The 24886-nt window shown below is 49.2% G+C and overlaps 1 protein-coding gene across 6 annotated transcripts in view; it reads left to right on the top strand.

Moving 5' to 3' along the window:
- The window catches only part of HMCN1 (hemicentin 1), a 180605-nt gene that overhangs the window by 141241 nt on the left and 14478 nt on the right, over positions 1–24886 (top strand). For all 6 annotated transcript variants that reach the window (XM_048312736.1, XM_048312737.1, XM_048312735.1 and 3 more), the window contains 31 exons: positions 706–984; positions 1639–1829; positions 2485–2566; positions 3032–3168; positions 6115–6256; positions 7277–7421; positions 8167–8294; positions 8673–8829; positions 9006–9127; positions 9311–9475; positions 9654–9761; positions 9902–10039; positions 10183–10317; positions 10551–10820; positions 11296–11486; positions 11855–12068; positions 12523–12657; positions 13121–13311; positions 13789–13870; positions 14893–15162; positions 15660–15830; positions 16368–16538; positions 18826–18996; positions 20259–20429; positions 20589–20759; positions 21147–21317; positions 21538–21687; positions 21858–21995; positions 22318–22439; positions 23236–23473; positions 24592–24654. In XM_048312736.1, coding sequence (XP_048168693.1) covers positions 706–984; positions 1639–1829; positions 2485–2566; positions 3032–3168; positions 6115–6256; positions 7277–7421; positions 8167–8294; positions 8673–8829; positions 9006–9127; positions 9311–9475; positions 9654–9761; positions 9902–10039; positions 10183–10317; positions 10551–10820; positions 11296–11486; positions 11855–12068; positions 12523–12657; positions 13121–13311; positions 13789–13870; positions 14893–15162; positions 15660–15830; positions 16368–16538; positions 18826–18996; positions 20259–20429; positions 20589–20759; positions 21147–21317; positions 21538–21687; positions 21858–21995; positions 22318–22439; positions 23236–23473; positions 24592–24654 — 5019 coding nt within the window. The remainder of the gene's footprint in view (positions 1–705; positions 985–1638; positions 1830–2484; positions 2567–3031; positions 3169–6114; positions 6257–7276; positions 7422–8166; positions 8295–8672; positions 8830–9005; positions 9128–9310; positions 9476–9653; positions 9762–9901; positions 10040–10182; positions 10318–10550; positions 10821–11295; positions 11487–11854; positions 12069–12522; positions 12658–13120; positions 13312–13788; positions 13871–14892; positions 15163–15659; positions 15831–16367; positions 16539–18825; positions 18997–20258; positions 20430–20588; positions 20760–21146; positions 21318–21537; positions 21688–21857; positions 21996–22317; positions 22440–23235; positions 23474–24591; positions 24655–24886) is intronic.

The raw sequence follows: 24886 nt of genomic DNA, 5'->3' as shown, positions 1-24886 counted from the left end.
TGTCCCTGAGCTGTGTGTGACAGCTCTGTCCCTGTGTCCCTGAGCTGTGGGTGACAGAGCTCTGTCCCTGTGTCCCTGAGCTGTGTGTGACAGAGCTCTGTCCCCCTGTCCCTGAGCTGTGTGTGACAGAGCTCTGTCCCTGTGTCCCTGTGCTGTGTGTGACAGCTCTGTCCCCCTGTCCCTGAGCTGTGTGTGACAGAGCTCTGTCCCTGTGTCCCTGTGCTGTGTGTGACAGAACTCTGTCCCCCTGTCCCTGAGCTGTGTGTGACAGAGCTCTGTCCCTGTGTCCCTGTGCTGTGTGTGACAGAGCTCTGTCCCCGTGTCCCTGAGCTGTGTGTGACAGAGCTCTGTCCCTGTGTCTCTGAGCTGTGTGTGACAGAGCTCTGTCCCCGTGTCCCTGAGCTGTGACAGCTCTGTCCCTGTGTCCCTGTGCTGTGGGTGACAGAGCTCTGTCCCTGTGTCCCTGTGCTGTGTGTGACAGCTCTGTCCCCGTGTCCCTGAGCTGTGTGTGACAGAGCTCTGTCCCTGTGTCCCTGAGCTGTGACAGCTCTGTCCCCCTGTCCCTGAGCTGTGTGTGACAGAGCTCTGTCCCTGTGTCCCTGAGCTGTGTGTGACAGAGCTCTGTCCCTGTGTCCCTGTGCTGTGTGTGACAGAGCTCTGTCCCCATGTCCCTGAGCTGTGTGTGACAGAGCTCTGTCCCCGCAGTGCCGCCCAGCCTGGACAACGCAGGGGGCACGGAGGAGGTGTTGGTGCTGCGGGGCGGCGTGGCCACCCTGGGCTGTGTGAGCGATGGCTCCCCTGTCCCCAGCGTGTCGTGGCTCAAGGACGGGCTGGCCCTGCGCCTCGGGGCTCGCCTGAGCTCCAGCAGGCACGGGATGGTGCTGCAGGTGCTGAGGGCGGAGCCTGCGGACACGGGCGGATACACCTGCGTGGCCTCCAACGCTGCCGGACAGAGCAGCAAGCACTTCGTCCTGAAGGTGCTGGGTGAGTGGTCACCTCACAGCGTGAGCAGTGACATGACACTTAAAACAGCTTCAGGGATAAGGAGTATTTCATAGGCTCACATTATCCCAGCATGATTTGGGTTGGGAGGCACCTTAAAGCCTATCCAGTTTCACCCCCTGCCATGGGCAGGGACACTTTCCACTATCCCAGGTTGCTCCAAGCCCTGTCCAGCCTGGTCGTTTCAATAAATGATAAATGAGAGAAATAAGGAAATGAAAGATACCTAAAGATGTGTGAATGTGCAATGCAGTATGTATTTCCCAAGTACTGAAACGTGCTATAATTAATATAACCATATGCTATAAATTAGTATCTTTGCTTAGCAGAAATTCAGTTTGACAGGAAGATGCACAGCTGAAAGCACAACAGTTAAAAGGCTGATAAATATATTTGCTGAAATTATATATGTTTTACCTGTGTTTTTGAAAACATTTTCCAACTAGTAATACTAAATCATAAAATTAATAGGCAGATGCAGATAGAAATTACCTGACTTCCTCAGTGAGTTCATGATACACAGAAATAATTTAATGTAGACTAATTCTACAGACTCTACCCACAAGATCATGTTTTCAGTTGGTTTTTACAGGTGTTCTGAGTCCATAAAGAACTAGAATGTTTTTCCTTCCACAGAGCCACCTCGTATTAATGGTTCAGATGAACCAGAAGAGCTCTCTGTCATTGTTAACAACGCACTTGAGCTTCTCTGCATCTCCTCTGGCATCCCAGTGCCCAAAATCTCATGGATGAAGGATGGGCGCCCACTGCTGCAGACTGACAATATTCACGTGCTAGGAGAAGCCCTCCGAATAACCAGTGCTCAGGTAGTGTTTGTTTCAAAACAGGCTCAGTTCTGCAATCTCTAAAATGGTTCCTGCCTTAGGACCATCCTCAGAGGTGTCCTAAAAACCCCTAAAATTCACCCACCTGCATTGGTGGTTAGAGAAGGGTCCAGGGCAAACAAGCTTTAAAAACCTGAATCAATAAACTAAGGTTGGATCCAGCTGTGGATGCCCAGGTGAAGTTCCCCAGACAGAAGTGGGATAGGGCTTGGGATTGATTGCTGCTTGTTTTGTTTGTAAGACCAACACTTCTGGGCTGTAGAACGAGGAGTTTATAGGAAGGGGAAACCATCAAGATGTTAATGACACTGTGCACAAAAGGATTTCCCCAGTGCCCAAACCTGAGCCTTCCTTAGATGGATCGCTACAGCCAGTTCCATCTTTAGTGCTGGAGACACATTATCCAGAGAGATCTTATGGAGTCCTGCAACTCCTGAGCCATCTCTGAGTAACCCCATCACAGTAAAATAAAGAAGTATTCAAGAACTTCATCACTTTCTTTCCAGGAATTCTGTATCGCCTGTGCTTGTGTTCAGGTGCTGCCTGTTGTATGTTGTTACTGTGTTTGTATTTCTTGGTTTTGCTGAATTTTTCCCATAATCTGAGGTTTCTGCTGAAGTTGTCCCTGTGTTTCCAGGTGGAGGACACAGGAAGATACATGTGTTTGGCATCTAGCCTGGCAGGGGATGATGATAAGGAATATTTGGTACGAGTGCATGGTAAGTTTAACTTGGGGGAAAAAAAAAATTTCTTCAAAGTGTAAACTGCTAAGGTACATGTCAGCATCTCATTTAACAAACACATATTTCTAAAGATGAAATACTCTGTGATATTACACCATATGGTCATAATTAATGTTTCTGGTTAAGGATGGTTATTCTGAATGTGATATACAATTAGCAGGGAAGTTCCACCTGATTTCTGTTACAATTCCAAGTCTTATTTTGAATATCCAGGAAGCTCACAGATGTCAGTATTTGGCTGGATCAAGTTTCTTGTGCTCACTCTATAGAGATGTGAAATATACTGATGTATTTAACACAGGTATTGAGAGGAAGAACTAATTAATGATACCACAGCTTTGCATTTATTTTAAACTTGAGATAAATTGGAAGTTTTCAATAAGTAGTCCTCCTGATGGTTCATATGTGTGGTGTTGATTTTGTTCTCTGTCTTTGTGCCAGTCCCCCCCAACATCGCTGGTGCCGGAGGGCCCCAGGAGGTGGCAGTGCTGCAGAACAGCCAGGTCATTCTGGAGTGCAGGTCGGACGCTGTGCCTCCTCCCACCATCTCCTGGCTGAAGGACGGAGAGCTGCTGGAGGTACCGAGGCTCCAGCCTTCGTGCTGGCCTTTTGCTCCCTGCACTTGTCACAGCAGTGCTCGAGGTCTCTTGCTCCGCTCACTCTCCCCTCAGCCCGAGTTACGTGCCTGGAACTCACAGCAGCTGGGTAGCCCCAGTGCCACTGCAGTCAGCCCCAACTGAGCCCCCAGAGCCAGCAGGCATGTGAAGTGGCCATCCCGCTGTTACTTGTTCTTTTTTCCTTTAGGGGGATCCCTTGCTCCTCCTGGATCCTCTGAGCAATGCTAGAAGCCTTCGGTAAACTCCTGAATGGCTTCCCAGGAAAGGTAGCTGAGACAAGACTGCACTCTGTGTTTCCTTTGGCTATATTATGCATCCTCCTACTCTAGTAGCATTTAGAAAGGAATTGAAATTCTTTAAAAGAAAATGGGTTGCTAATCACCAGATTTTGTACCAAGTGCATTCTTCCCACTCAGAATTCCATAGTGCCAAGATGCTGGCAAGGCAGAGAGTCTTTGCTGGTTGAGAGACAATTAGCAAGATGAGGGTGGTTTATACAGAAAGAATTTTTTTCCTTCCCATCCTTGGGATCACTCACAGGTGCTTTTCAACTAAATATTGAAGTTCGGTTATTAATTGAACTTCATTAAAATTTTCTCTCAACCTTTATTCATTAATAAAGAGGAAACAAATACAGATTATGAATCGTCTCCCTTAACTGTGATTCATCACTAAACCTTCACCCAAGTTTCCGCTTGTTTCCTTTCCTCTGACGTGCCATTCCTCAGGCTCTTTCTCTGTGGTAGATTTAGAAGAATTAAATATTACTGGAAGAAGGATGTGGTGGGTGAACATGTCTTACAAAGTGCTGCTAGGGACCATGATCTTAATGTAGCCCAGGAACCAGCTGGAAACAAATTTAACAGGAACATTCTACTCCTGGACAGTTAATTCTTTAATTGGGTAGTGGGGTTTTTTAATGAAAACAAGGATGAACAAGGCATGGAAATAAAATATATGAATGCTTTCTGCCTTAGCCTTCATTGGAAAGCTTGTGTTTTAAAAGCAATGCTTAGCGAACATAAACCATGAAAAGCAGCTGCTGTTAAAAACATTCACCAGGAAACGAAAGTAGAGGAAATACTGAGGTGCTCAGCCAGTAACCTGGAAATTATCTTTGCACTGCTGGTTCTCCTCCTGCCTTGTGAATTCTTGTCAGAATGTGAGGACTGAGGCTTCTTGGGACCTTAAAGCCCATCCAGTTCCACCCCCTGCCATGGGCAGGGACACCTTCCACTAGCCCAGGATGCTCCAAGCCCCGTCCAACCTTCCAGGGATCCAGGGGCAGCCACAGCTTCTCTGGGCACCCTGTGCCAGGGCCTCCCCACCTATGAGCTGATATTCTAGACATCAGGAGAAATCAGTGTCCTCCCCAATGCCTGGTTGCTTTCTCAACCCCAAAGAAATGTAACAGCTGACTAATCCTGAGCATCTGGAAATGGGTGTCCTTGGGTGTGGGAAGAGAGGTGAGGAGCTCCTTGGCAAATCATCCCCCTTGCCTGGAAAAGTGAAGGCGTCACAGTGACGAGAGGGCTGGAGAAAGGCAGGTTCTTGGCCTGCAGTGTTATTTCAATTTAAGTATCACTGGTTTTGTGAAGCAGCCTTGTTGTGGGGGATGTCATTCCTCCTGCTTTTGTTGTCTTCCAGTGAGCAGATTTTGAGGTGTCAGGCCTGCCCTAGTCCATCTCTGTATCCTGAGTGATGGAATTGTGCAGCACCACCTTCTCTGGCAGCAGAACTATGGAAAGATCTGGCCTCCAGCAGCTTTGGAGTTCTGGCACTCTTCAGGGATTTTGGAAATGCGCTTTGAGGGTTAAGAAAAGAAGTAGATAGGAGCCTCCTGGCCTAACCTGTCTTTTTTCAAACACTTCAAGACTTGCTGAATTTGTATTTTTTTTCCGAAGTCGGTTTTCTGGATTACTTTGAGTAGAGCCTAAGGATTAAGTTACAGCTTCATCCCCTGTCTTATGTCATCTCTAGGTTTCTGTGTTTAGAAACCATCATACAGGTTGTGTTCTCAACAGGAAAGGCCAGTGATTGCCCAAAATCTGTCAATAACCCACCCTGCTAGTGAATTGGGTCACCTGAGAGCTCCAGCCCTGCACTGCAGCCTTGGAGCTGGTGCCTGGTGTGAAGCAGGCTACCAGCGTGCTGCTGCAGAACCAGAGGAGTTTCACTTCTCTGGGATGCCCTTCTCAGACTCTCTAACCAGAAGAGTAGATGGGAATGTCAGCTTTCAATTCCATCCAGAGGGTGGCACATACTGGAAAAGCTGAGTTTGTGCTCTTTTTCCTGCTGGTTTTTATCCAGTCAGGTCTCTGAGCACTCGTAGCTGATGTTGCTGTCAGTGATTGATGCAGGCACGACCCAGGCTGGGTATGGTAACAGTGCTCTCACTGAACTGGCTCCTGGCAGGGGTGGTGGAGTCACTGTAGCGCTGGGAAGAGGGGCAGCCTGTGCCCAGAACTGCTGGCTGGTGAACTCCCGGCTGGTAAACTGAGCCTGTGCTGCCTCCCACCTGAGCCAGTCTGTGATGCTGGAAGAACAGTGTAGAGAAACTTCTATTCCTTCTGCCTGTGGAGTGCATAGATCATAAAGATATTAAATTAATCATGTGCTATTAGCTTCCCCTTCCATTAAAACTCCAGAGCCCTTTGGCTCTGTAACAGCTGCCTCCTTCAGGCACAAGCCCCAGCAGGGGTTTCAATGGAGAGCCAGTAAGCAGTGATAAGTTTTGAAAACTACCCTCTTCTCTTCAGGGATGTAAAGGCAGCAATGAGTTTGGTCCCTGGTTTATCGGTGCCCTTCTCTCCTGGCTTTTATTGCTGTGCAGCAGAAGGATGTTCAGTGCTCACGAGAGGCCAGCAGTGAAGCTCTAAACCCCTGCCTGTGTCTGTGTGCCCACAGGGAGGCCCCCGGCTGCGGATCCTGTCCAGCGGGAGGTACCTGCAGATCAACAACGCCGAGCTGGGTGACAGCGCCAGATACACCTGTGTGGCCAGGAACGTGGCAGGGGAAACCACCAGGGAGTTCCTGCTGGCAGTGCACGGTAACGTCATGGAGCAGCCTCAGGCAGCTTGGGCTTTGCATGGCGTTTCTGCAGGAGCTCAGGCAGCAGGGACTGAGCATTTGTGGTTGCTTTCCAGGCACGTGTTGGCCACTCAGGCCATGCCCAAACTGTGGGGCCATGTGCACGGCCTCGTGTCCCACTGCCAAGTCCACAGCTGGCCCCCAGACTAAGGGACCTGCTGGGCACTCCCCATGGCTCGCTCTCCATCCATCTGTGCTTCTGTGAGCAGGGGCTGCGTCCAGCCATCATCTGACATGGAGTCAGGATACATCCAGAGCGAACACCCATGTCCAGGACTGACAAACACTCTTGGACAAACCCAGAGCAATTGTTAGAAGCATTTGACTGGCACCTTGGGAACAAGGTTTCACAGCTGGCTTGGCCACCACTTTGGCAGGTTACTTGAGAGCTGTGGCAGCTTCTCTGCACCTGGAGAGGACAGGGCTTGAGAGGCCTTATGCTCGATACTTGTCCTGTGCTACCATAGCCCTGAGCTCCATCTTAAACCTTTTTATTTTCTCACCTCTAGTCTGATGAGAAGCTGTTCTACTCTCACAGTCAGGTGACTGGAGGGAACTTTTTCCCTTTTTCTGTTCTGTTCCCAGCCCAGTCACATGGGCCCTGCCTTACACTGTGCTCCCAATGATTTGCCTTACCTGGTCCAGCTGAAGTCCTTTTTTGTCAGAGAGTAATCAGGAAGCAAGGGTATCCCCACTAACTTAGCTTGCTGAATTCCATGTGCTGAACTCCCACTGTTTTAGCTCAGTGATGCCCTTTGCACTAACTTGCAGAGCTGACCTTTGCAGTGCACTTCAGCCAAACTTTCTTTCTCCTTCCCTGCTGCACCTTGGCAATTACCATCGCCCAGAATGGTAAGAAATTTGTTCCTGTCTTTCCAGTGACCCCAAACCTGCTGCTGCACCTCTTTTCATGTGTTCAGTTTCAATCATGGCAATGTAGAATTACTTCCTTTGTATTATCAGCAATTCTCCCTTGCAGTGGCTCCCACGATCCGGAGCAGCCCCCCGACTGCTGTGGTGCACATCAATGCCTCTGCCCTGCTGGAGTGTGCTGCAGAAGGAGTCCCAGCCCCCAGGATCACCTGGAGGAAGGATGGGGCTGTTTTTACTGGAAACAATTCCAGGTATTGTCCAGAAGTCAGCATAAATATTCTTCATTGCTATTTAAGAACATACTTATTACAGAAACTTAATTAGACATGAAATTGTTCTACAGAAAAGTAGCAGCACCAAAGGTTTCACTCTTTTGCTGTTAAGAAGGATAAAAAAACTCCTTTGGCAACCAAATATAATAATAATTATTCTGACATTAGAAATTTTGAGCAGTAAATGTGAAAGATCTTTAGATTTTTATATATACACAGACTTTTAGGATGAAGCCAAGCAATTCACGCAGACCAAAAGCTATTCTGTACTTTCTAATACATGAAACTTTTTATACATGTTCTAGTACCAACTTTTATTATAGTGAATGGTTTCTGTCTTCTGACTGTTTTATAGGGAAGTAGTTTGGTATTTTCTAGAACTGAGCAAATGCTAAGGAATTCTGTTATATTGCAAAGAAAAAGTACAGGCATTAATTAGGGTTTTTAAGGTTAAATGAGAAACCATAAAAAAGGGGGTTGGCTGTTTTCTGTAAATCCAGTATAATTTATGTGAAATCACCATGTCAGCCAGATTTCATCATTTCTTTGGGAAATGGATGTGCTGGGAAAGAGTGAAATATGTGAGAAAACTCTGCGCCCCGATGAACGCATGGCACATTTAGGCCGTTGGTTGTGTCTCCTGAGTCATCTCTTGCTCTGCGCTGCCAGGGCAGCCCGTGGCCCTGTGGATGGATGGTGGGCAGCACCATTTGCTCTGTTGCAGGTATTCCGTGTTGGAGGATGGGTCCCTGCACATCCCCTGGGCACAGGTGGCTGACTCAGGCAGATACGTGTGCATGGCCACCAACGCCGTGGGCAGCGAGCGCCAGCGCGTCGACCTGCACGTCCTTGGTAAAGCTTGGGGCTGAAGCCGCTGACAGCAGGTTTCTTCTGCCAGAGGCAGTTTCAGTTTAGCCCCTTCTTAGCTGCTCTGGTAAAAAAAAAAAAAAGGGGAGAAATGTACAGTCTTAGGAATACATCCCAAGTATTCCTGAGAATGAACTATTTATTCCTTATCCTGAACTAGGAAGACTTGACGCACCCCGTGCTCTGTGTTAATCGGTTTACTGCTGTCAAATCAGTCTTTATAAAAATTAAGTCAATGTGTTCAGACAGTTCAGCTCAACATATTTAGGTGTGAGAGAAATGTGTGGGTGTGCATATATATATGTGTGTGTGTGTGTGTGTGTGTGTAATTGTTCTAAATAATTAGGCTTTGTTTGTCCTTAGTTCCTCCAGCTATTGCTCCTGGGCAGGCGAATATCACAGTTACTGTAAATGTGCAAACCACTTTGCCTTGTGAAGCCACTGGAATTCCCAGACCAGTAATTAGCTGGAAAAAGAATGGGCATCTGCTTAGTGTTGACCAGAACCAGAGTACATACAGGTGAGAGGTGTTTTCTGTTTCACTCTGGGTTTTAAGTTTTCAGGGATGATTTTGGCACTTGAAAAATCTAGCTGTGCTTAAACACTACCTTGTCTAGCCAGCAAATTCAGTGGGCTGATTACCTGAGAAGAAAAGAAGTATTTTAATGGCTTTTACTTTCTTTTTCCTTTGTTCAGACTTCTGTCTTCAGGTTCCTTAGTAATCATTTCTCCCACTGTGGATGACACTGCTGTCTATGAGTGCTCTGTGTCAAATGATGCAGGAGAAGATCAAAGAGCAGTTGAGCTCACTGTTCAAGGTACAGGGGATATTGCTATTACATGTGTGTGGCACCCAGAACTTCCTTGAGGTGTTCCAATGTTGAGATGAGATTTTTATTTCATTCCTCTTTGATACTGATATCCATAAGTCTCTGGTGTTTCCAAGGATTTGTAACAAGTGAACATGGGCAAATAACCTTTGCCCTGCTCTTCATTTTCAGTGCCCCCATCCATAGCAGATGAAGCCACAGAGCTCCTGGTAACAAAGCTGTCTCCAGCTGTGGTTTCCTGCACCGCCTCTGGAGTTCCCATCCCCTCAGTTCATTGGACCAAAAATGGCATCAAGTTGCTTCCTAGAGGAGATGGCTACAGAATTCTCTCTTCAGGTAATGTGCTGCAGGAAATCAGTGCAGTCAGGCACATCTGTAAGTAATGAATTACAGAAATGCAAACAATCCCCCAAAGATCCCCTCTCCAATGGCTTGGAATGAAATGAGGGATGCTGCAAGGGAGCACCTGTGTCTCGAGGATACTCTGCATGTTGTGGTGCTCTCTCTGCCCCAGGAGCTGTGGAGATCCCCTCTGCCCAGCTGGCCCACGGGGGCAGGTACACCTGCGTGGCCCGGAACGCCGCAGGCTCTGCCCACAGGCATGTCACTCTGCATGTGCATGGTAAGATGGAGGCTGAAGAGCAAGGCTGTTCTGGCAGACAGCATTGCTACTTCAGCCTGCTCAGGTTGTGCAATTTTAGTGCTCTTCTGTATTTTCCTAGCCTTGAATGTTCTGCTTTTCCTTTTTCTTTCATTCCACAGAGGCGCCCGTTATACAGGCCCAGCCGGGGGCGTTGGATGTCATTGTGAACAATCCCATTGTGCTGCCCTGTGAGGCCACAGGCACTCCTCAGCCTGTGATCACATGGCAGAAGGAGGGCATCAACATCATCACCACAGGTATCCTCCCAAAGCCTGGGACCCCGCCTGCTCCCATGACACAGACACCCATTTTCTTTTCTGAAACTTGGGTTCCTCCTCTCCGTTCATTTAAAACCAAACATCAAACCAGAAGTGGCATACTTCAATTATATTTGCTTTAGGGAACAGTTACATCATCCAGCCAAGTGGCAGTTTGCAGATTGCCAGAGCAGCTGTGGAAGATGGTGGCACATACATGTGTGTTGCTCAGAATCCAGCTGGCACTGCTCTGGGGAAGATCAAGCTGAAAGTTCAAGGTAAATCACCTTTTCAATGCCTTCTCTTGGTCCAAACACAATTCTGAGCAATAGAAAGGGACCTGAGTGCTTTCCTGTTTGATGTGATGCTGAACAGAGCCCAGCAGGTTTATTTCTTTTAGTTTGATGTCTGCTTTAGGATATGCTTTTAGAATTATTTTCACTAAGATATAAAGTGTTCCATGCTTCTTACAGCATCTACTTCTTTTAATAATTGTCTTTGTTCCTTCCAGTTCCTCCGGTTATCAAGTCCCACGTGAAGGAATACGTCATTGCTGTTGATCAGTCTGTCACTCTGCAGTGTGATGCTGAAGGCTACCCTGGGCCAGAGATCAGCTGGCATAAGGATGGGCAGCAGATAACAGAGTCCATGCGAAGGAGGATCCTGAGCACAGGAGCTCTGCAGATCCTGTTTGTGCAGCCCGGGGACGGCGGCCGCTACACCTGCACAGCGGCAAATCCCGCGGGATCCAGCACCTCCAGCACGGAGCTCACCGTGCACAGTGAGGAACTCTTCTGGGAGGGTGGGGGGCACTGCAGCGGCTGGTCCAGACAGGCTGAGGACTCCCCACCCCTGGAAGTGTCCAAGGCCAGGTTGGACGGGGCTTGGAGCAACCTGGCTAGTGGAAGGTGTTTCTGTGCATGGCAGGAGGTTGGAATGAGATGGGCTCTAAGGTCCCTTCCAGCCCAAACCATCCTGTTATTCTGTGATAAGTGGGACTGTAGGGAAACAATGTGTATCAGCGTGACCCCACAGAGAGTACGGAGCTAGGGATGTCCAGGGAGGAGTTCAGAAAAAACTGTGCTACTCAATATAGGGGAATGTTACTGAGTTGTAATATTGGCCAGTTGCTTGAATTTCAGCACATGGTCACTGATGGACATGGACAATCCAGAAGGTCCAGACAGGGGTTTTTTCAGTCCAGTGTTGTGCTTGGATAATACCCAGAAAAAATGTTTCTGATGTCCTCCCCACAGTTCCACCCAGGATCCACAGCACGGATACGCAGTACACGGTCACGGAGAGCTCCCAGGCTGTTCTGTCCTGTGTGGCTGAGGGGATCCCAACACCAACAATTAACTGGAGGAAGGACAACATGCTGTTAAGAGAGACAGTGGGAAAATACCAGACTGTGCCTGGTGGAGACCTCATTTTGGACAATGTTGTTGTAAGTTCCCTAAAGCTAAGCTATTACTGGACACATTTGGCAGTGATAAGATCCGCTTCTGGGTTAGTCATTGTTTTATTTTGATTTCTTGTTCTTAGTGTTCCAAAATAATTTTAAAAGTTTCATTTTCCACTGGGGAGTAAACTCTATGAAGAATTTGTAGTGGTAAATCCCCAGAAAGGGTAAAAAGAAGTGTTGGTCGTCCTTCAAATTTAGGGAAGTGGAAGAGCTCAGCTGAGCATTTCTGCTGAATGCTTGTTCCAAACCTTTCAGGATTCTCTTACTGATACAAGTGGTGTGTGCTGAAGGATATATCCCAGCTGTAGGATATATCCCAGCTGAAATTTCCCCATCATGTTTCCTTCCAGCCTGAAGACTCTGGCAGTTACACCTGCATTGCCACCAACGCTGCTGGGGAGGACACGCACACGGTCACCCTGACAGTCCACGTGCTCCCAGCTTTCACTGAACTGCCTGGAGATGTAGCCTTGACCAAAGGAGAACAGCTCAGGTTAACCTGCAAAGCAACTGGGATACCTGTCCCCAGAATAACGTGGACCTTTAACAATAACATCATTCCAGGTGGGTCCCTGATGGTCATTTGGCTGCAGAGTTGTTTTCCCCTGTGCAGCATTGCAGCTTAGGGCAGGGAATAAGAAAACTCTAGCTGGAATAAACTGTTAGTGATTGTGTGAGGAGTATCTTTAGTGTTATGCAATCATGTACTTAAACTGCCTCTGAGACAAAGCTATAAGGAAGGTAATTAAGAAATCATCCCTCTTCTGTTGCCAGTAATGGAACACATTAAAAACATTAATATCTGATGGTATTTACTCAGCATCCAGCCACTGATGCTCAAAATTAAGGGGCAGCTGAAGTGAATGGGTGCTTGTGGGCACGTGTCACTGCAGGGGCTTTCTGTGCATTCCTGGAGGGCCTCTGAGCTGTGCTGCTGAGCAGTGCACAGATTCAAATGCTCCTGTGAGCTGTGTCTGTTTCAATCCCTGGAATGACCCTTTCCCTGCTCTGCCTGCAGCGCAGTACGACGATGTCAATGGGCACAGTGAGCTGCTCATCGAGAGGGTGTCCAAGGAGGACTCCGGGACCTACGTGTGCTCTGCAGAGAACACAGTGGGCTCCATCAAGGCCATTGGCTTCGTGTACGTCAAAGGTAGGTGAAATTCAGCAGCTGTGGTCATTGCTGGGCAATGTAACCATTGGGTTTGGATGGTGGAGTCAGAATGGGATGAGTGGGAAGGGACCTTAAAACTCATCCAGTGCCACCTCCTGCCATGGGCAGGGACACCTTCCACTAGCCCAGGCTGCTCCAAGCCCCACCCAACCTGAGCTTGGACACTTCCAGGGATCCAGGGGCAGCCACAGCTTCTCTGGGCAACCTCCCCACCCTCCCTGGGAACAATTTCTCCCTAATATCCAATTTGAACCTTCCTGCTGTCAGTTTAAAGCCATCCCCCTTAGTATTTAATACCTTGCCGATGGCTAAATGGGAAAAATCCGAACAGGTTGAAATTCCCCCTTCAGAAAGTCAGAGGTGAGTGATCCCTGCCAGCGGTTATCATTAAGGACATTTTATTTTGGCTCTACTATTTCTCTGCCATCCCTTGTTTTTTCAGAGCCTCCAGTCTTCAAAGGGGATTACCACTCCAGCCGAATCGAGCCCTTGGGTGGCAATGCCATGTTGAATTGTGAAGTCAGAGGAGATCCCCCTCCAACCATCCAGTGGAGCAAAAAAGGAGTGGGAGTTCAGATTAGCAACAGAATCCGACAGCTTGTGAATGGTTCCCTCGCTATCTACGGCACCGTGGTGAGTCCTGCTCTGATACTGAGTGTCTGCCTTGAACTTGATACTGATATTGCTGATCACGTTGGTTTGAAAGAGTCAGGCTAGCCATTTATCCTTTTTTGCTTTTACCTTTAACAAATGTTTTCATTCAGACTAGAATTAGATTCAAATTATTGAGGCAAAAACCCCCAGGGGGTCAGAGTTCTCCCTGCTTGTCAGAAGGACTGAATTTACATACTAATTGTTGGTGTGTGAGATCCTGGTCATGACCATTTAAATGGGACCTTTGCTCTTGACCTTAAGAGAGCTGTGTTCTACGGGTCAGCTGAAAAGCAGTTGCATTCTCCACGTGCAGATCTCTTATTCCAAATCTAGTTTCCTAATCTGAACAACAAGATCCCTATTTTTCCCCATGAACTCGTGTCTGCATTTCGAATTGGGGTTAAGATTCCCTGCCAGGTGGGGTCCTGTGGACTGAGCCCCTGTTTTGTTCCTCAGAATGAAGATGCTGGTGACTACAAGTGTGTGGCAACCAACGAGGCGGGCGTGGTGGAGCGCAGCCTGACACTGACCCTACAGAGTAAGGCTCAAAGGGAGACTTAATGCCCCTTATGGGAGTGAAAACCTGCCTGTGGGGAGGTGCAGGCAGCTCCTGGGAGAGTGTTGCAGGTTGGGCACTGCCCTGGAAGTTTGGACTCATCTCCTCTTCCATGGGATCGTAGAACGGCTTGGGTTGGAAGGGCCCTTAAAGATCACCTGCTGTGGGCAGGGACACCCTGCACTAGAGCTGGTTGCTCCTTGAACACTTCCAGGGCTGGGGCAGCCAGAGCTTCTCTGGGCATCTTTCATCATGAATATTTGAGAGTCTGGTCTAAGCTGTAATTGAGGTCAAAGAAGAGAGGAATGTAAAGGGCGGTTGAGCCTTAGAAACCAGTGTGGAATGGGCTGAATCACTCTCTGAAAGGGCCTGTTTCTCTTAGTTCACTCAATACAGCTGGAATAAACTAGACTCCCAACCTATCAATTAAGCAGGTTACATGAGGTGAATCCTAATTCTCACTGACAATATTTTATTTTTCGCAAAAATAATGTTAGAATTTTTCTTTGCTAGTAGGAGAATTTCTAAACATGCCCTTCCTACTATAGCCTCAAGCAGTGTGGGTCTGTTCTTTACCCCTCTGTTGTCTCTTGACATGATTAATAACATTTTCCTGTGGGTTTTATGAAAAACAACCCATTTTGGCAATAAAGAAGAGCATGTGCTCATGTAGCTGGGCCTTAATCTCCACTTCAGTGCTCAGATTGCTGCATATTCAAACCAGCCTATTGCTGCTGTTGTAACGTGTGTCTGTTTGGCGGCACTTGGGAATGTGGTTTCGTGGTGAACATCAATGGTGGTGCTGGGTTGATGGTTGGACTTGGTGATCTGAAAGGTCTTTTCTATCCTTAAGGATTCTGTGTTTCTGTTTTGCCAGTGGGGGGTCAGCAATAATAATTTTAGTCAAAGTAAACTGATTTAGGATTTCTCTGCGCTCGCTTTAATACTAAATCAATCAAACCTGTGCCCATGTGCTGTTGCCCAAAGAACCCTTTATCTTCCAGGCCCCCCAGTGATCACTGTTGAACCGGTGGGGACCGTGCTGGAAGCCGGTGCCACGGCACTGCTGGACTGCCAGGCCAGAGGAGAGCCCCCTCCCACCATCAGCTGGTCCCGCCAGGGACAGCCTGTGCTGGGTGATGACAGAGTGACCCTGCTGCCCAATGGCTCCCTGCGCATCGCCATGCTGCAGAGGGAGGACACCTCGGAGTACGAGTGTGTAGCCAGGAATCTCCTGGGATCTGTCCTCGTCACAGCCCCCCTGACCGTGCAGGGTAGGTGCACAAAACATCAAAGAGTGACTTTGAAGCTGGTAGATGACAGCATTAATCTGGATCAAATGTGGTCAAGGTACATCTCACCCACATTTACAGTTGAGATGTTTGATCTTACCTTCTTTATAAGCATTAGGTCTAAGGTAAGCCTAGTGTGAAGTGTCAGTGGGATCTCTTTCATTAAATTTTATTCCATTATGCTCATTCAGCTGGGAGAGACAGAGGCTGTGAAGGGTAAGAGACAAAAATAATAATGAAAGGGTTTTGAACAAGATCCCATCCTCAGAACACGTCATAACTGAACTGTGCCTCTAAAGAAAAGCACTTAGGAGCATACGCAGTAATTGTCTTTGAACTACAGTAAGAGATTTTTGCACAGAAATGACATGAAGTGAGTTGGATTTCCAAGGGTCAGGAGGTTCAGTTTTCACTTGTCTGTCAGCCTAAGAGAGCTGTAGGCACCAGCAGTGCCAGCAGCATCCCTGCTCCCCTTGCAGTGCACGGCGGGTTCTCCAGCTGGCTGGAATGGCGGGCGTGCAGCGTCACCTGTGGCCAGGGTGTGCAGGAGCGCGTCCGGCAGTGCGACAGTCCCGTGCCAGCCAACGGGGGCCGCGGCTGCCAGGGGCCCCACACCGACCTGCGCAGCTGCCAGCGCCAGCCCTGCCCAGGTACCGCTGCATCGCACAATCCCACACGGGTCTGGGTGGGAGGGACCTCAAAGCTCATCCAGTGCCATCCCCTGCCATGGGCAGGGACACCTTCCCCTAGCCCAGGGTGCTCCAAGCCCTGTCCAGCCTGGCCTTGGACACTTCCAGGGATCCAGGGGCAGCCACAGCTTCTCTGGGCACCCTGTGCCAGGGCCTCACCACCCTCACAGGGAAGAATTCCTTCCAAATACCTGATCGAAATCTCTCATCTTTTAGTTTAAAACTTTTCCCCGTGTCCTATCACTGTCTGCCCATCTAAGTCTTTCTCCCTCTATTTTGTAAACCCTGTTTTAAGTACTGAAAAGCCACAATGAACCAATGCTTTTAATGTGCCTTGTATTAAGTGCCCAAACAATGAACTTTTATCACTATGGATCTTCATGGCAGATTAATTTTTCAAAGTAGTTGTAATTAATTTTGGATTTTGTGGAAAGAGGACATTTCAGTAAATACTGCAGAAATACTGTTGAATGAAAACTGGGCTTTTCTGGTCCTTAGTGGATGGGAGCTGGTCGGAGTGGGGGCTGTGGGAAGAGTGTTCAAGGAGCTGTGGCCAAGGGAACAAGACAAGGAGCAGGACCTGCAGTAACCCCCTGGCTCAGCATGGAGGGAAGCCCTGTGAGGGCAGTGCTCTGGAGTCAGTCATGTGCAATCTCAGGCCTTGCCCAGGTAAGAGAAGAGTAATTTAACCTTATTTGCATGAGGGGCTTCACATACTGGTCTCTTTGTTTCTCCAAACCCAAATTATCTGAGCTTATTTTTAGTTGTTCATTACTTTTTTTTTAATTGAATGGCTCTAGTTCTTAGAAACAGGAATCACAAATGTAAGTGTAAGAAATCTCAACAATTTCTTTTTTTTTCTTTTTTTGCACCAGTAAAAATATTAATTTTGTATTTTAATATTTTCCAGTACTTGTTACCCACATCCTCACAGTGTAAATTCTCTCTACTCTAAACCTGTCCTGCAAAGCCAGTTAAAATAAGTAAAGAACCAACCCAAACCACCAATTATTTAAAAGCTATGTTAAAGTGATTGTTAATAATTTAAGACTTTATCTGTATGTTTTCCTCTGTTGTTACAATTTTTAGCCACATTTTGCTCCCAACTACCTGAATGTTCAGGTTTCCTTCCTGTCACATGAGTATTTCCCACATTTGACAGGTTGTTGTTTATTCAGAGCCTTCACCACTGACGTGTTCCCTTCTGTACAATTGCAATGTTTGATTTTTTCCATTTTTCCCTGGTTCTGCTCCCACCGTGACGCAAAATGCTCATCCATGGGCCTGAGACTCACTTCTCTAGGTTTTGGCAGGAAAATCAGCTCTTGTTGCTGTTCTTTGGCAGCTTTTAGCCAGGCTGCCTCAGCCCCGCTCAGGCCCCCATCCTACCCAGGGGATTGGGAAAATGCAGATTTGATAAAGCGTTCAGTTCTGATGTTCCATGATGGTGGTGAGGTGATGTAGTCAGAAAACAGAAAGGAAAGAGTCAATCTCTGCTTGGCAAAGTGCTGATTGTTTGGGCCACTGCTCACGGCATTTCATGGGGGATCCGGGATATGCCGGGTGTGTGTCTGTCCTGGGCAGTGTGGGGGGATCTGGGATATGCCGGGTGTGTGTCCTGGGCAGTGTGGGGGGATCTGGGATATGCCGGGTGTGTGTCTGTCCTGGGCAGTGTGGGGGATCCGGGATATGCCGGGTGTGTGTCTGTGCTGGGGGCAGTGTGGGGGATCCGGGATATGCCGGGTGTGTGTCTGTCCTGGGGGCAGTGTGGGGGATCCGGGATATGCCGGGTGTGTGTCTGTCCTGGGGGCAGTGTGGGGGGATCTGGGATATGCCGGGTGTGTGTCTGTCCTGGGGGCAGTGTGGGGGATCCGGGATATGCCGGGTGTGTGTCTGTCCTGGGCAGTGTGGGGGATCCGGGATATGCCGGGTGTGTGTCTGTCCTGGGGGCAGTGTGGGGGGATCCGGGATATGCCGGGTGTGTGTCTGTCCTGGGGGCAGTGTGGGGGGATCCGGGATATGCCGGGTGTGTGTCTGTGCTGGGGGCAGTGTGGGGGGATCCGGGATATGCCGGGTGTGTGTCTGTCCTGAGGGCAGTGTGGGGGATCCGGGATATGCCGGGTGTGTGTCTGTCCTGGGGGCAGTGTGGGGGATCCGGGATATGCCGGGTGTGTGTCTGTCCTGGGGGCAGTGTGGGGGATCCGGGATATGCCGGATGTGTGTCTGTGCTGGGGGCAGTGTGGGGGATCCGGGATATGCCGGGTGTGTGTCTGTCCTGGGGGCAGTGTGGGGGATCCGGGATATGCCGGGTGTGTGTCTGTCCTGGGGGCAGTGTGGGGGATCCGGGATATGCCGGATGTGTGTCTGTGCTGGGGGCAGTGTGGGGGGATCCGGGATATGCCGGGTGTGTGTCTGTCCTGGGCAGTGTGGGGGGATCCGGGATATGCCGGGTGTGTGTCTGTCCTGGGGGCAGTGTGGGGGATCCGGGATATGCCGGGTGTGTGTCTGTGCTGGGGGCAGTGTGGGGGATCCGGGATATGCCGGGTGTGTGTCTGTCCTGGGGGCAGTGTGGGGGATCCGGGATATGCCGGGTGTGTGTCTGTCCTGGGCAGTGTGGGGGATCCGGGATATGCCGGGTGTGTGTCTGTCCTGGGCAGTGTGGGGGATCCGGGATATGCCGGGTGTGTGTCTGTCCTGGGGGCAGTGTGGGGGATCCGGGATATGCCGGGTGTGTGTCTGTCCTGGGGGCAGTGTGGGGGATCCGGGATATGCCGGGTGTGTGTCTGTGCTGGGGGCAGTGTGGGGGGATCCGGGATATGCCGGGTGTGTGTCTGTCCTGGGGGCAGTGTGGGGGATCCGGGATATGCCGGGTGTGTGTCTGTCCTGGGCAGTGTGGGGGATCCGGGATATGCCGGGTGTGTGTCCTGGGCCGTGCCGAGCTGCGGTGCCGTTGCAGTGCCGGGCGAGTGGAGCCCCTGGGGGCCGTGGGGGCCGTGCAGCGCCACGTGCGGGAAGGGCACCCAGACGCGGCTGCGGCTCTGCGCCAGCCCGGCCCCGGCGCACGGCGGCCCCGCCTGCCGGGGCCCCGACACGCAGCTCCAGCTCTGCCACCGCCGGCGCTGCCCAGGTGAGACCAAACTTCTTCCCTTCCCATCCCCGCGTCTGCTTCGGGTGTGGTTAACACTTTCTGGTTCTAAAAGTCTAATTCCTGAAAAAACTCCCCTTCAAGCTTTTTATTGTCACTGACTCTGTCACTACTTAGCATCTGCTACAGACCCTATAAATGGGATTTCTTTCCCTATCCTTGTTGCTTTACTTTACAGAAGCTGCGTTTTCAATTATTGACAGTTAAATGATAGGTTTCCTCGATATTTGTTTTAAAAATTTTCTGTGTTCTGTTATTCATTTATCCTTTTCTTCCACATTTCAGTGAGTGGATAGGAAAAATCACAATCCTGAAATAGGACTTTTATATTTGGCTGAGTGCAGGGATAACGGAGGGAAATTCCATGGATTTGGAACATGTCAGAGTGAGCCTTCTGGCTTCATGTTCCATCCTGCCAGATCTTACACTGAGTCCTTGCCGTGACCAGGAAGTGGTAGAAGGGAGAATGACCTTGTGATGGTGGACCTCAAAGCCCATCCAGTGCCACCACTGCCATGGGCAGGGACACTTTCCACTAGCCCGGGGTGCTCCAAGTCCCTTGCAGCCTGGCCTTGGACACTTCCAGGGATGCAGGGGCAGCCACAGCTTCTCTGGGCATGCTGTGCCAGGACCTCACCACCCTCACAGGGAACAATTCCTTCCCAATATCCATCTAACCCTGCACTCTGGCAGTGGGAAGCCATTCCCTTGTCCTATCCCTCCAGGTCCTTGTCCCAAGTCTCTCTCCAGCTCTCTTGGGGCCCTTTTAGTTACTGGAAGGGGCTCTGAGGTGTCCCTGGAGCCTTCTCTTGTCCAGGTGAACACCCCCAGCTCTCCCAGCCTGTCTCCAGAGCAGAGGGGCTCCAGTCTTGGGAGCAGCTCCGGGGCCTTCTCTGGACTCTATCCAGCAGCTCCAGGTCCTCCCTGTGCTGGGCCCCAGGGCTGGGGCAGCTCTGCAGGTGGGGTCTCACCTGAGCAGGGCAGAGGGGCAGAATCCCTCCTCCCCTGCTGCCCACACTGGGGGATCAGCCCAGGGCATGGGGAGTTCTGGTCCCACCTCACATGGCCAGGGCTGGTCCAGCTCTCACCCACCAGCAGCCCCAGGTCCCCGGGGAGAAATCCCTGAGTAGCCAAGATGCTGTAGAGAGCCAGTGACATCCATGTTCAGTTTTCCCTGATGCAGCACTGCTGTGCTGTGTTACTCCTGGAGTCAGAGGCTGTAGCTGCCATGCCTCTCTCCGCAGTGGATGGGAAGTGGTCCCCGTGGAGCAGCTGGAGTGCCTGCAGCGTGTCCTGTGGGGGAGGCAGCAGGCAGAGGACGCGCCACTGCTCCGACCCAGCCCCGCAGTTTGGGGGACACAAGTGTGAGGGAAGTGACATACAAATGGATTTTTGCAACAGTGATCCTTGCCCAGGTAAGTGCTTTGGGTTGGGCTTTTTGCCTACTCGCTGGGTTTGGTTCTTTCCTTTTGGGAAAAAAAAATAAGAAGGCACTCTCCAACAGAAGTATTTTCCTAGCTTGACTGTCTGGTTTTAAATCGCAGAGGAAGATCAAATCTGACTTATTCTTGCAGTTCATGGCAACTGGGGCCCCTGGAGCAGTTGGGGAACTTGCAGTCGGACGTGCAATGGGGGCCAGGCGAGGCGGTACCGGAGCTGCGACAACCCACGCCCAGCCAGCGGCGGCAGGGCCTGTGCTGGGGCTGATGTGCAGATCCAGAGGTGCAGCACGGACCTGTGCCCAGGTCAGTGCTCACAACAGCAGTGGGAATGCAGCTTTCTCTGCAAGGCAGCAGGGTATATGTCACATAAGGAATGTTGACCATGTGTGGAAGTGTCCAAGGCCAGGTTGGACAGGGCTTGGAGCAACCTGGGACAGTGGAAGGTGTCCCTGCCTGTGGCAGGGGGTGGGACCAGATGAGCTTTGAGGTCCCTTGCAACCCAAACCATTCTGGGATTCTGTGTTTCTGAGGGCAGGAGTGTTCACACCTGCCCATTAAGATGGTTTAGTCGCCCTTTGAGCTATTCCTTTAGAACCTTGGTTCCTCCATGAAGGAATTGACTTCAGTATAACCGACGCAGCCTGAAACATTTAAACTGAAAAATTGCTTTCTTCATTCTTTATTCTGCAGTGGATGGAAACTGGGGGCAGTGGCAATCATGGAGCCAGTGCTCTGCTTCCTGTGGAGGAGGAGAGCAGACCCGGGTGCGCCTGTGCAGCAGCCCAGCACCATTAAATCATGGCCGTCCTTGCCCTGGGGACTCCTCCCAGATATCCAGGTGCAACACCCAAGCGTGTCCTGGTGAGTATTTACAGCCTGCTCGCAGTGACAGTGTGGTGAAAGCCTGTGGCACTTCTGATTTCGCTGGTGCTCTCTCTCATCTTGGCAAGTTGACTGGGTAACTTAATATTTTGGGCTTAAATGTGCTCTGCAACTTAAGCTCAACTCTCTCTCCCCTAAAATACCCAACAGCGTGTATCACATGGGGTTGTGTTTTGCCTCTCCCTGCTCCCCTGCACAGGTGGGCCTGCACGTGCCAAGGGCAGCATCATTGGCAATATCAATGATGTGGAATTTGGGATTGCTTTCCTGAACGCCACGGTAATGGACAGCCCGGACTCTGACACCAGAGTGATACAGGCAAAGATCACCAACGTCCCTCGGACCCTTGGTAGGCCTCTTTGACTTTTACCAATTTTTTCTCTAAATACACCAACACCTGTGGTCTTCTGGTTTAAATCTGAAGGGTTACACTAGTTCTAGGTCTTCATATTTAGCTCCTGTGCATATGGGTCCGTGTTGAGATCAAAGCTCCCTGATGTTCTGTGGTGTTTTCTTCAGGCCCAGCGATGAGAAAGCTCATTTCCATACTCAGCCCGGTTTATTGGACAACTGCCAAAGAAATTGGGGAAGCAATGAATGGGTTTACACTCACTGATGCTGTCTTCAAGAGAGAAACTCAGGTGGAGTTCGCAACTGGTGAGTTCCCTGGGATATACCAGCTCTTTCTGTGTCCAGTAAGCCAGATAGATGTTGCATTTCTGAAAAGACAGCAGGGGACCATTGCTGAAATTTGGGTCTTGTGCTTACACCAATATTTTCAGACTGACTGTGGCCTTCTGAGGCTTTATTCCAGCTTTTGGAGCTGTAGTTTGAAATGTGTTGTGTTTTTTCTCATGGGCATGGTACACCTTACAAAATGTAAGTATAAATAACTAGTCAAGGGACTCCAGATCCTGTGTGGTTATTGGGAGTCTGTGTTTGGGATGTTTGATAAATCAGCGTGCTGTTAAACTGCCAGGTGAGATCCTGCGCATGACGCACGTTGCCCGCGGCCTGGACGCGGACGGGGCCCTGCTGCTGGATGTTGTTGTGAGTGGCCACGTGCTGCAGCTCCAGTCGGTGGCTGATGTCAGTGTCAAGGTAAAGCTGCTCCAGGTACCACCCCTGCTTTTGTGCATCTGTACTCCTCTCACCCAGAGGAAAGCAGGAAACACTGAGTCCTGAAACCTGCTGTACTGTACTTGACTTCTTTTGTGCCTGGTTTAACTGATGATGCTGATGTTGCCTTTGAAAGCAGAAAGTTCTCATGAGGTGTTGGTCTCTCAAGAGTGTGAGATGTTGGCAGGTAGTGTTGAGGAGGGTCTTCAGGGCAATTATTGATGGCTGGCATGTCAGTGTTGCTTTGGGCAGAGCCAGAAAGGTGCATCTTTAACCTCTCTGACTTAGTGATTAGTAGGAGGTAACCAGTATTTTACTATATTAATCCCACCATGCAATAAATATACCTGAAGTTGTTGATACTTTGGTAAACTGCAACATGTCGTATGTCCAATATTTATACCCCTCTTCAATGGCAGAATTCGTCTTTACCAATTTTTTATTTAGCACATTTGTCAGCATCTGACTTAGAATAAAAGCCAAATATTTAGACCTCAAAAGATTGTTATTGAGGAGTAAGATATTTTTTAGAAATGCTCTGCTGTGGCCTCCATCATCAGGATCCTCGGTACATCAGTCTGTATCTTTTTTAAAGTAATAGACCAGGCAGTGTTAAGATTCAACAGCTAAAATAGGAGTGAAAAGGACCCGTGTGTGCAGTACCCTGTGCTCCGTGGTTAAGATAAGCCCCTTTTCTCTGAACACATCTCACAGCTCTGAAGTACAGGCCCAGGTGGTGCTGGTGTGGGAGCAGCTGAAGGCCAGGGTTCTGTTGCAGGATTACACAGAGGACTACATCCAGACGGGCCCTGGGCAGCTGCACGCGCACTCCACGCGCCTCTTCACAGCAGACGGAGTCAGTGTTCCCTACACGTGGAACCACACCATCACCTACGACTCCACCAAGGGCAAGATGCCCTTCCTGGTGCAAACACTGCGCGCTGCCTCCATCACAACTGAGTACAACCCGCTGGAGGAGGCCGTGGCTTTCAAAATCCAGGCTTCCATTGCAAAAGGTATTGTTCTGGTCTTTCCCAGAAATCAAACAATGTAAAAAGAGTATCTTCTCTTCTTAGAATTCTTTGAGTCACCTGTAGTCTCAAAAAGAAATTCTGTGAAACTTGGGTAGCTTTAGTGTAGATCCCAGGACCTACAAATCTTGTTGATGTACCCATAAATTAATTATTAGTTAGCATTGCTAACTGCTGGCTTTTATGAACCTGAGTGACCAAAGGGGATGGGCATGGATTTGTGTGAGCAGATTTTCCTTTGAGAAGCCCTAATTAATGAGCAAACTGGCTTGTTACTTTTTTTTAACGCTATTTGGGCTTTTTTTTTTTTTAACATTGTAGGGAAATTACTCTGGTTTGGAAGTAAATGAAACAGTGGGGTTGCCTGCCTGCCTCAGTCTTTCTTTTCAGTAACAACATTCTAAATTAAGTAAAATAAGGTTATTCCCACTTGCCAGATTAGGGACTCATTGTACAATTTGAAAACCAAGTACATTTTTTTTTAATTTAAAAAGAGATCTGATAAAAGGAAGTCTCCAGGTCAAGATATGCTTGTGATTAGATCTGGCTAAGCCTTTACTGAACTTGGATTTATTTCCTCCAACAATTAAGATACTGGTGTTTGGGATTTTTTTTAATTTAATTTTTTCAATTTCAGTTTTCAAGCAGCCAAAGCCCTCTGGCCTTTGAGGAGTCTCTCCCTCAGTTTTCCATTGCAGTTCATAGTACACACTTGTGTTCTTCTACAGTGACCTCCTAAGATTTGTGACGTGCTGGTTTGTTTGGTTTGGGTCTGTTGTCCTCCTTTTATGTGAAGTCAAACTGAATGGTCTTTATTCTTTCAATAAGAAACTTTGCAGGATGCATTAGGCTGGGATGGAACTTGCAGCTCACTCTGAGGGAGCCCCCAACCTGTTCAATGTTATTCAAACCAGCTCAAGCCATGTAATACTGGCTTTTACTGACCAAGTAGAAAAACCACTAAAGGCTGGATTTAAAAGTTTCTGTTTTGTGGTGAAATATAATAAATATTGTCAAATTGCTGGGCTGCGATTCTTAATGTTAAAGTAATGAACTGGCCATATTTATATCCACAAGTGACATGTGCTTCCTTTATCGTACAGGGGACCGGAGCAACCAGTGCCCTGCAGGGTTTGCTTTGGACTCGTCTGGGCCTTATTGCTCAGGTACTGACTGACACGGGTGGGTGTAACCATGGAGTCCTGGAGTGGTTTGGGTGGGAAAGAGCCTTAAAGATCCCCTATTTCCACCCCCTGCCATGGGCAGGGACACCTTCCACTAGCCCAGGTTGCTCCAAGCCCCATCCAACCTGGCCTTTGGACACTTCCAGGGATCCAGGGGCAGCCACAGCTTCTCTGGGCACCCTGTGCTAGGGCCTCCTGTTGCAGTGGGGATACT

The sequence above is a fragment of the Corvus hawaiiensis genome, chromosome 9, assembly GCF_020740725.1.
Source record: "Corvus hawaiiensis isolate bCorHaw1 chromosome 9, bCorHaw1.pri.cur, whole genome shotgun sequence".
In the NCBI taxonomy this organism is placed as follows: domain Eukaryota; kingdom Metazoa; phylum Chordata; class Aves; order Passeriformes; family Corvidae; genus Corvus; species Corvus hawaiiensis.
The sequence above is the reverse complement of the archived record's forward strand: the minus strand, read 5'-3'. Positions and strand labels throughout refer to the sequence as shown.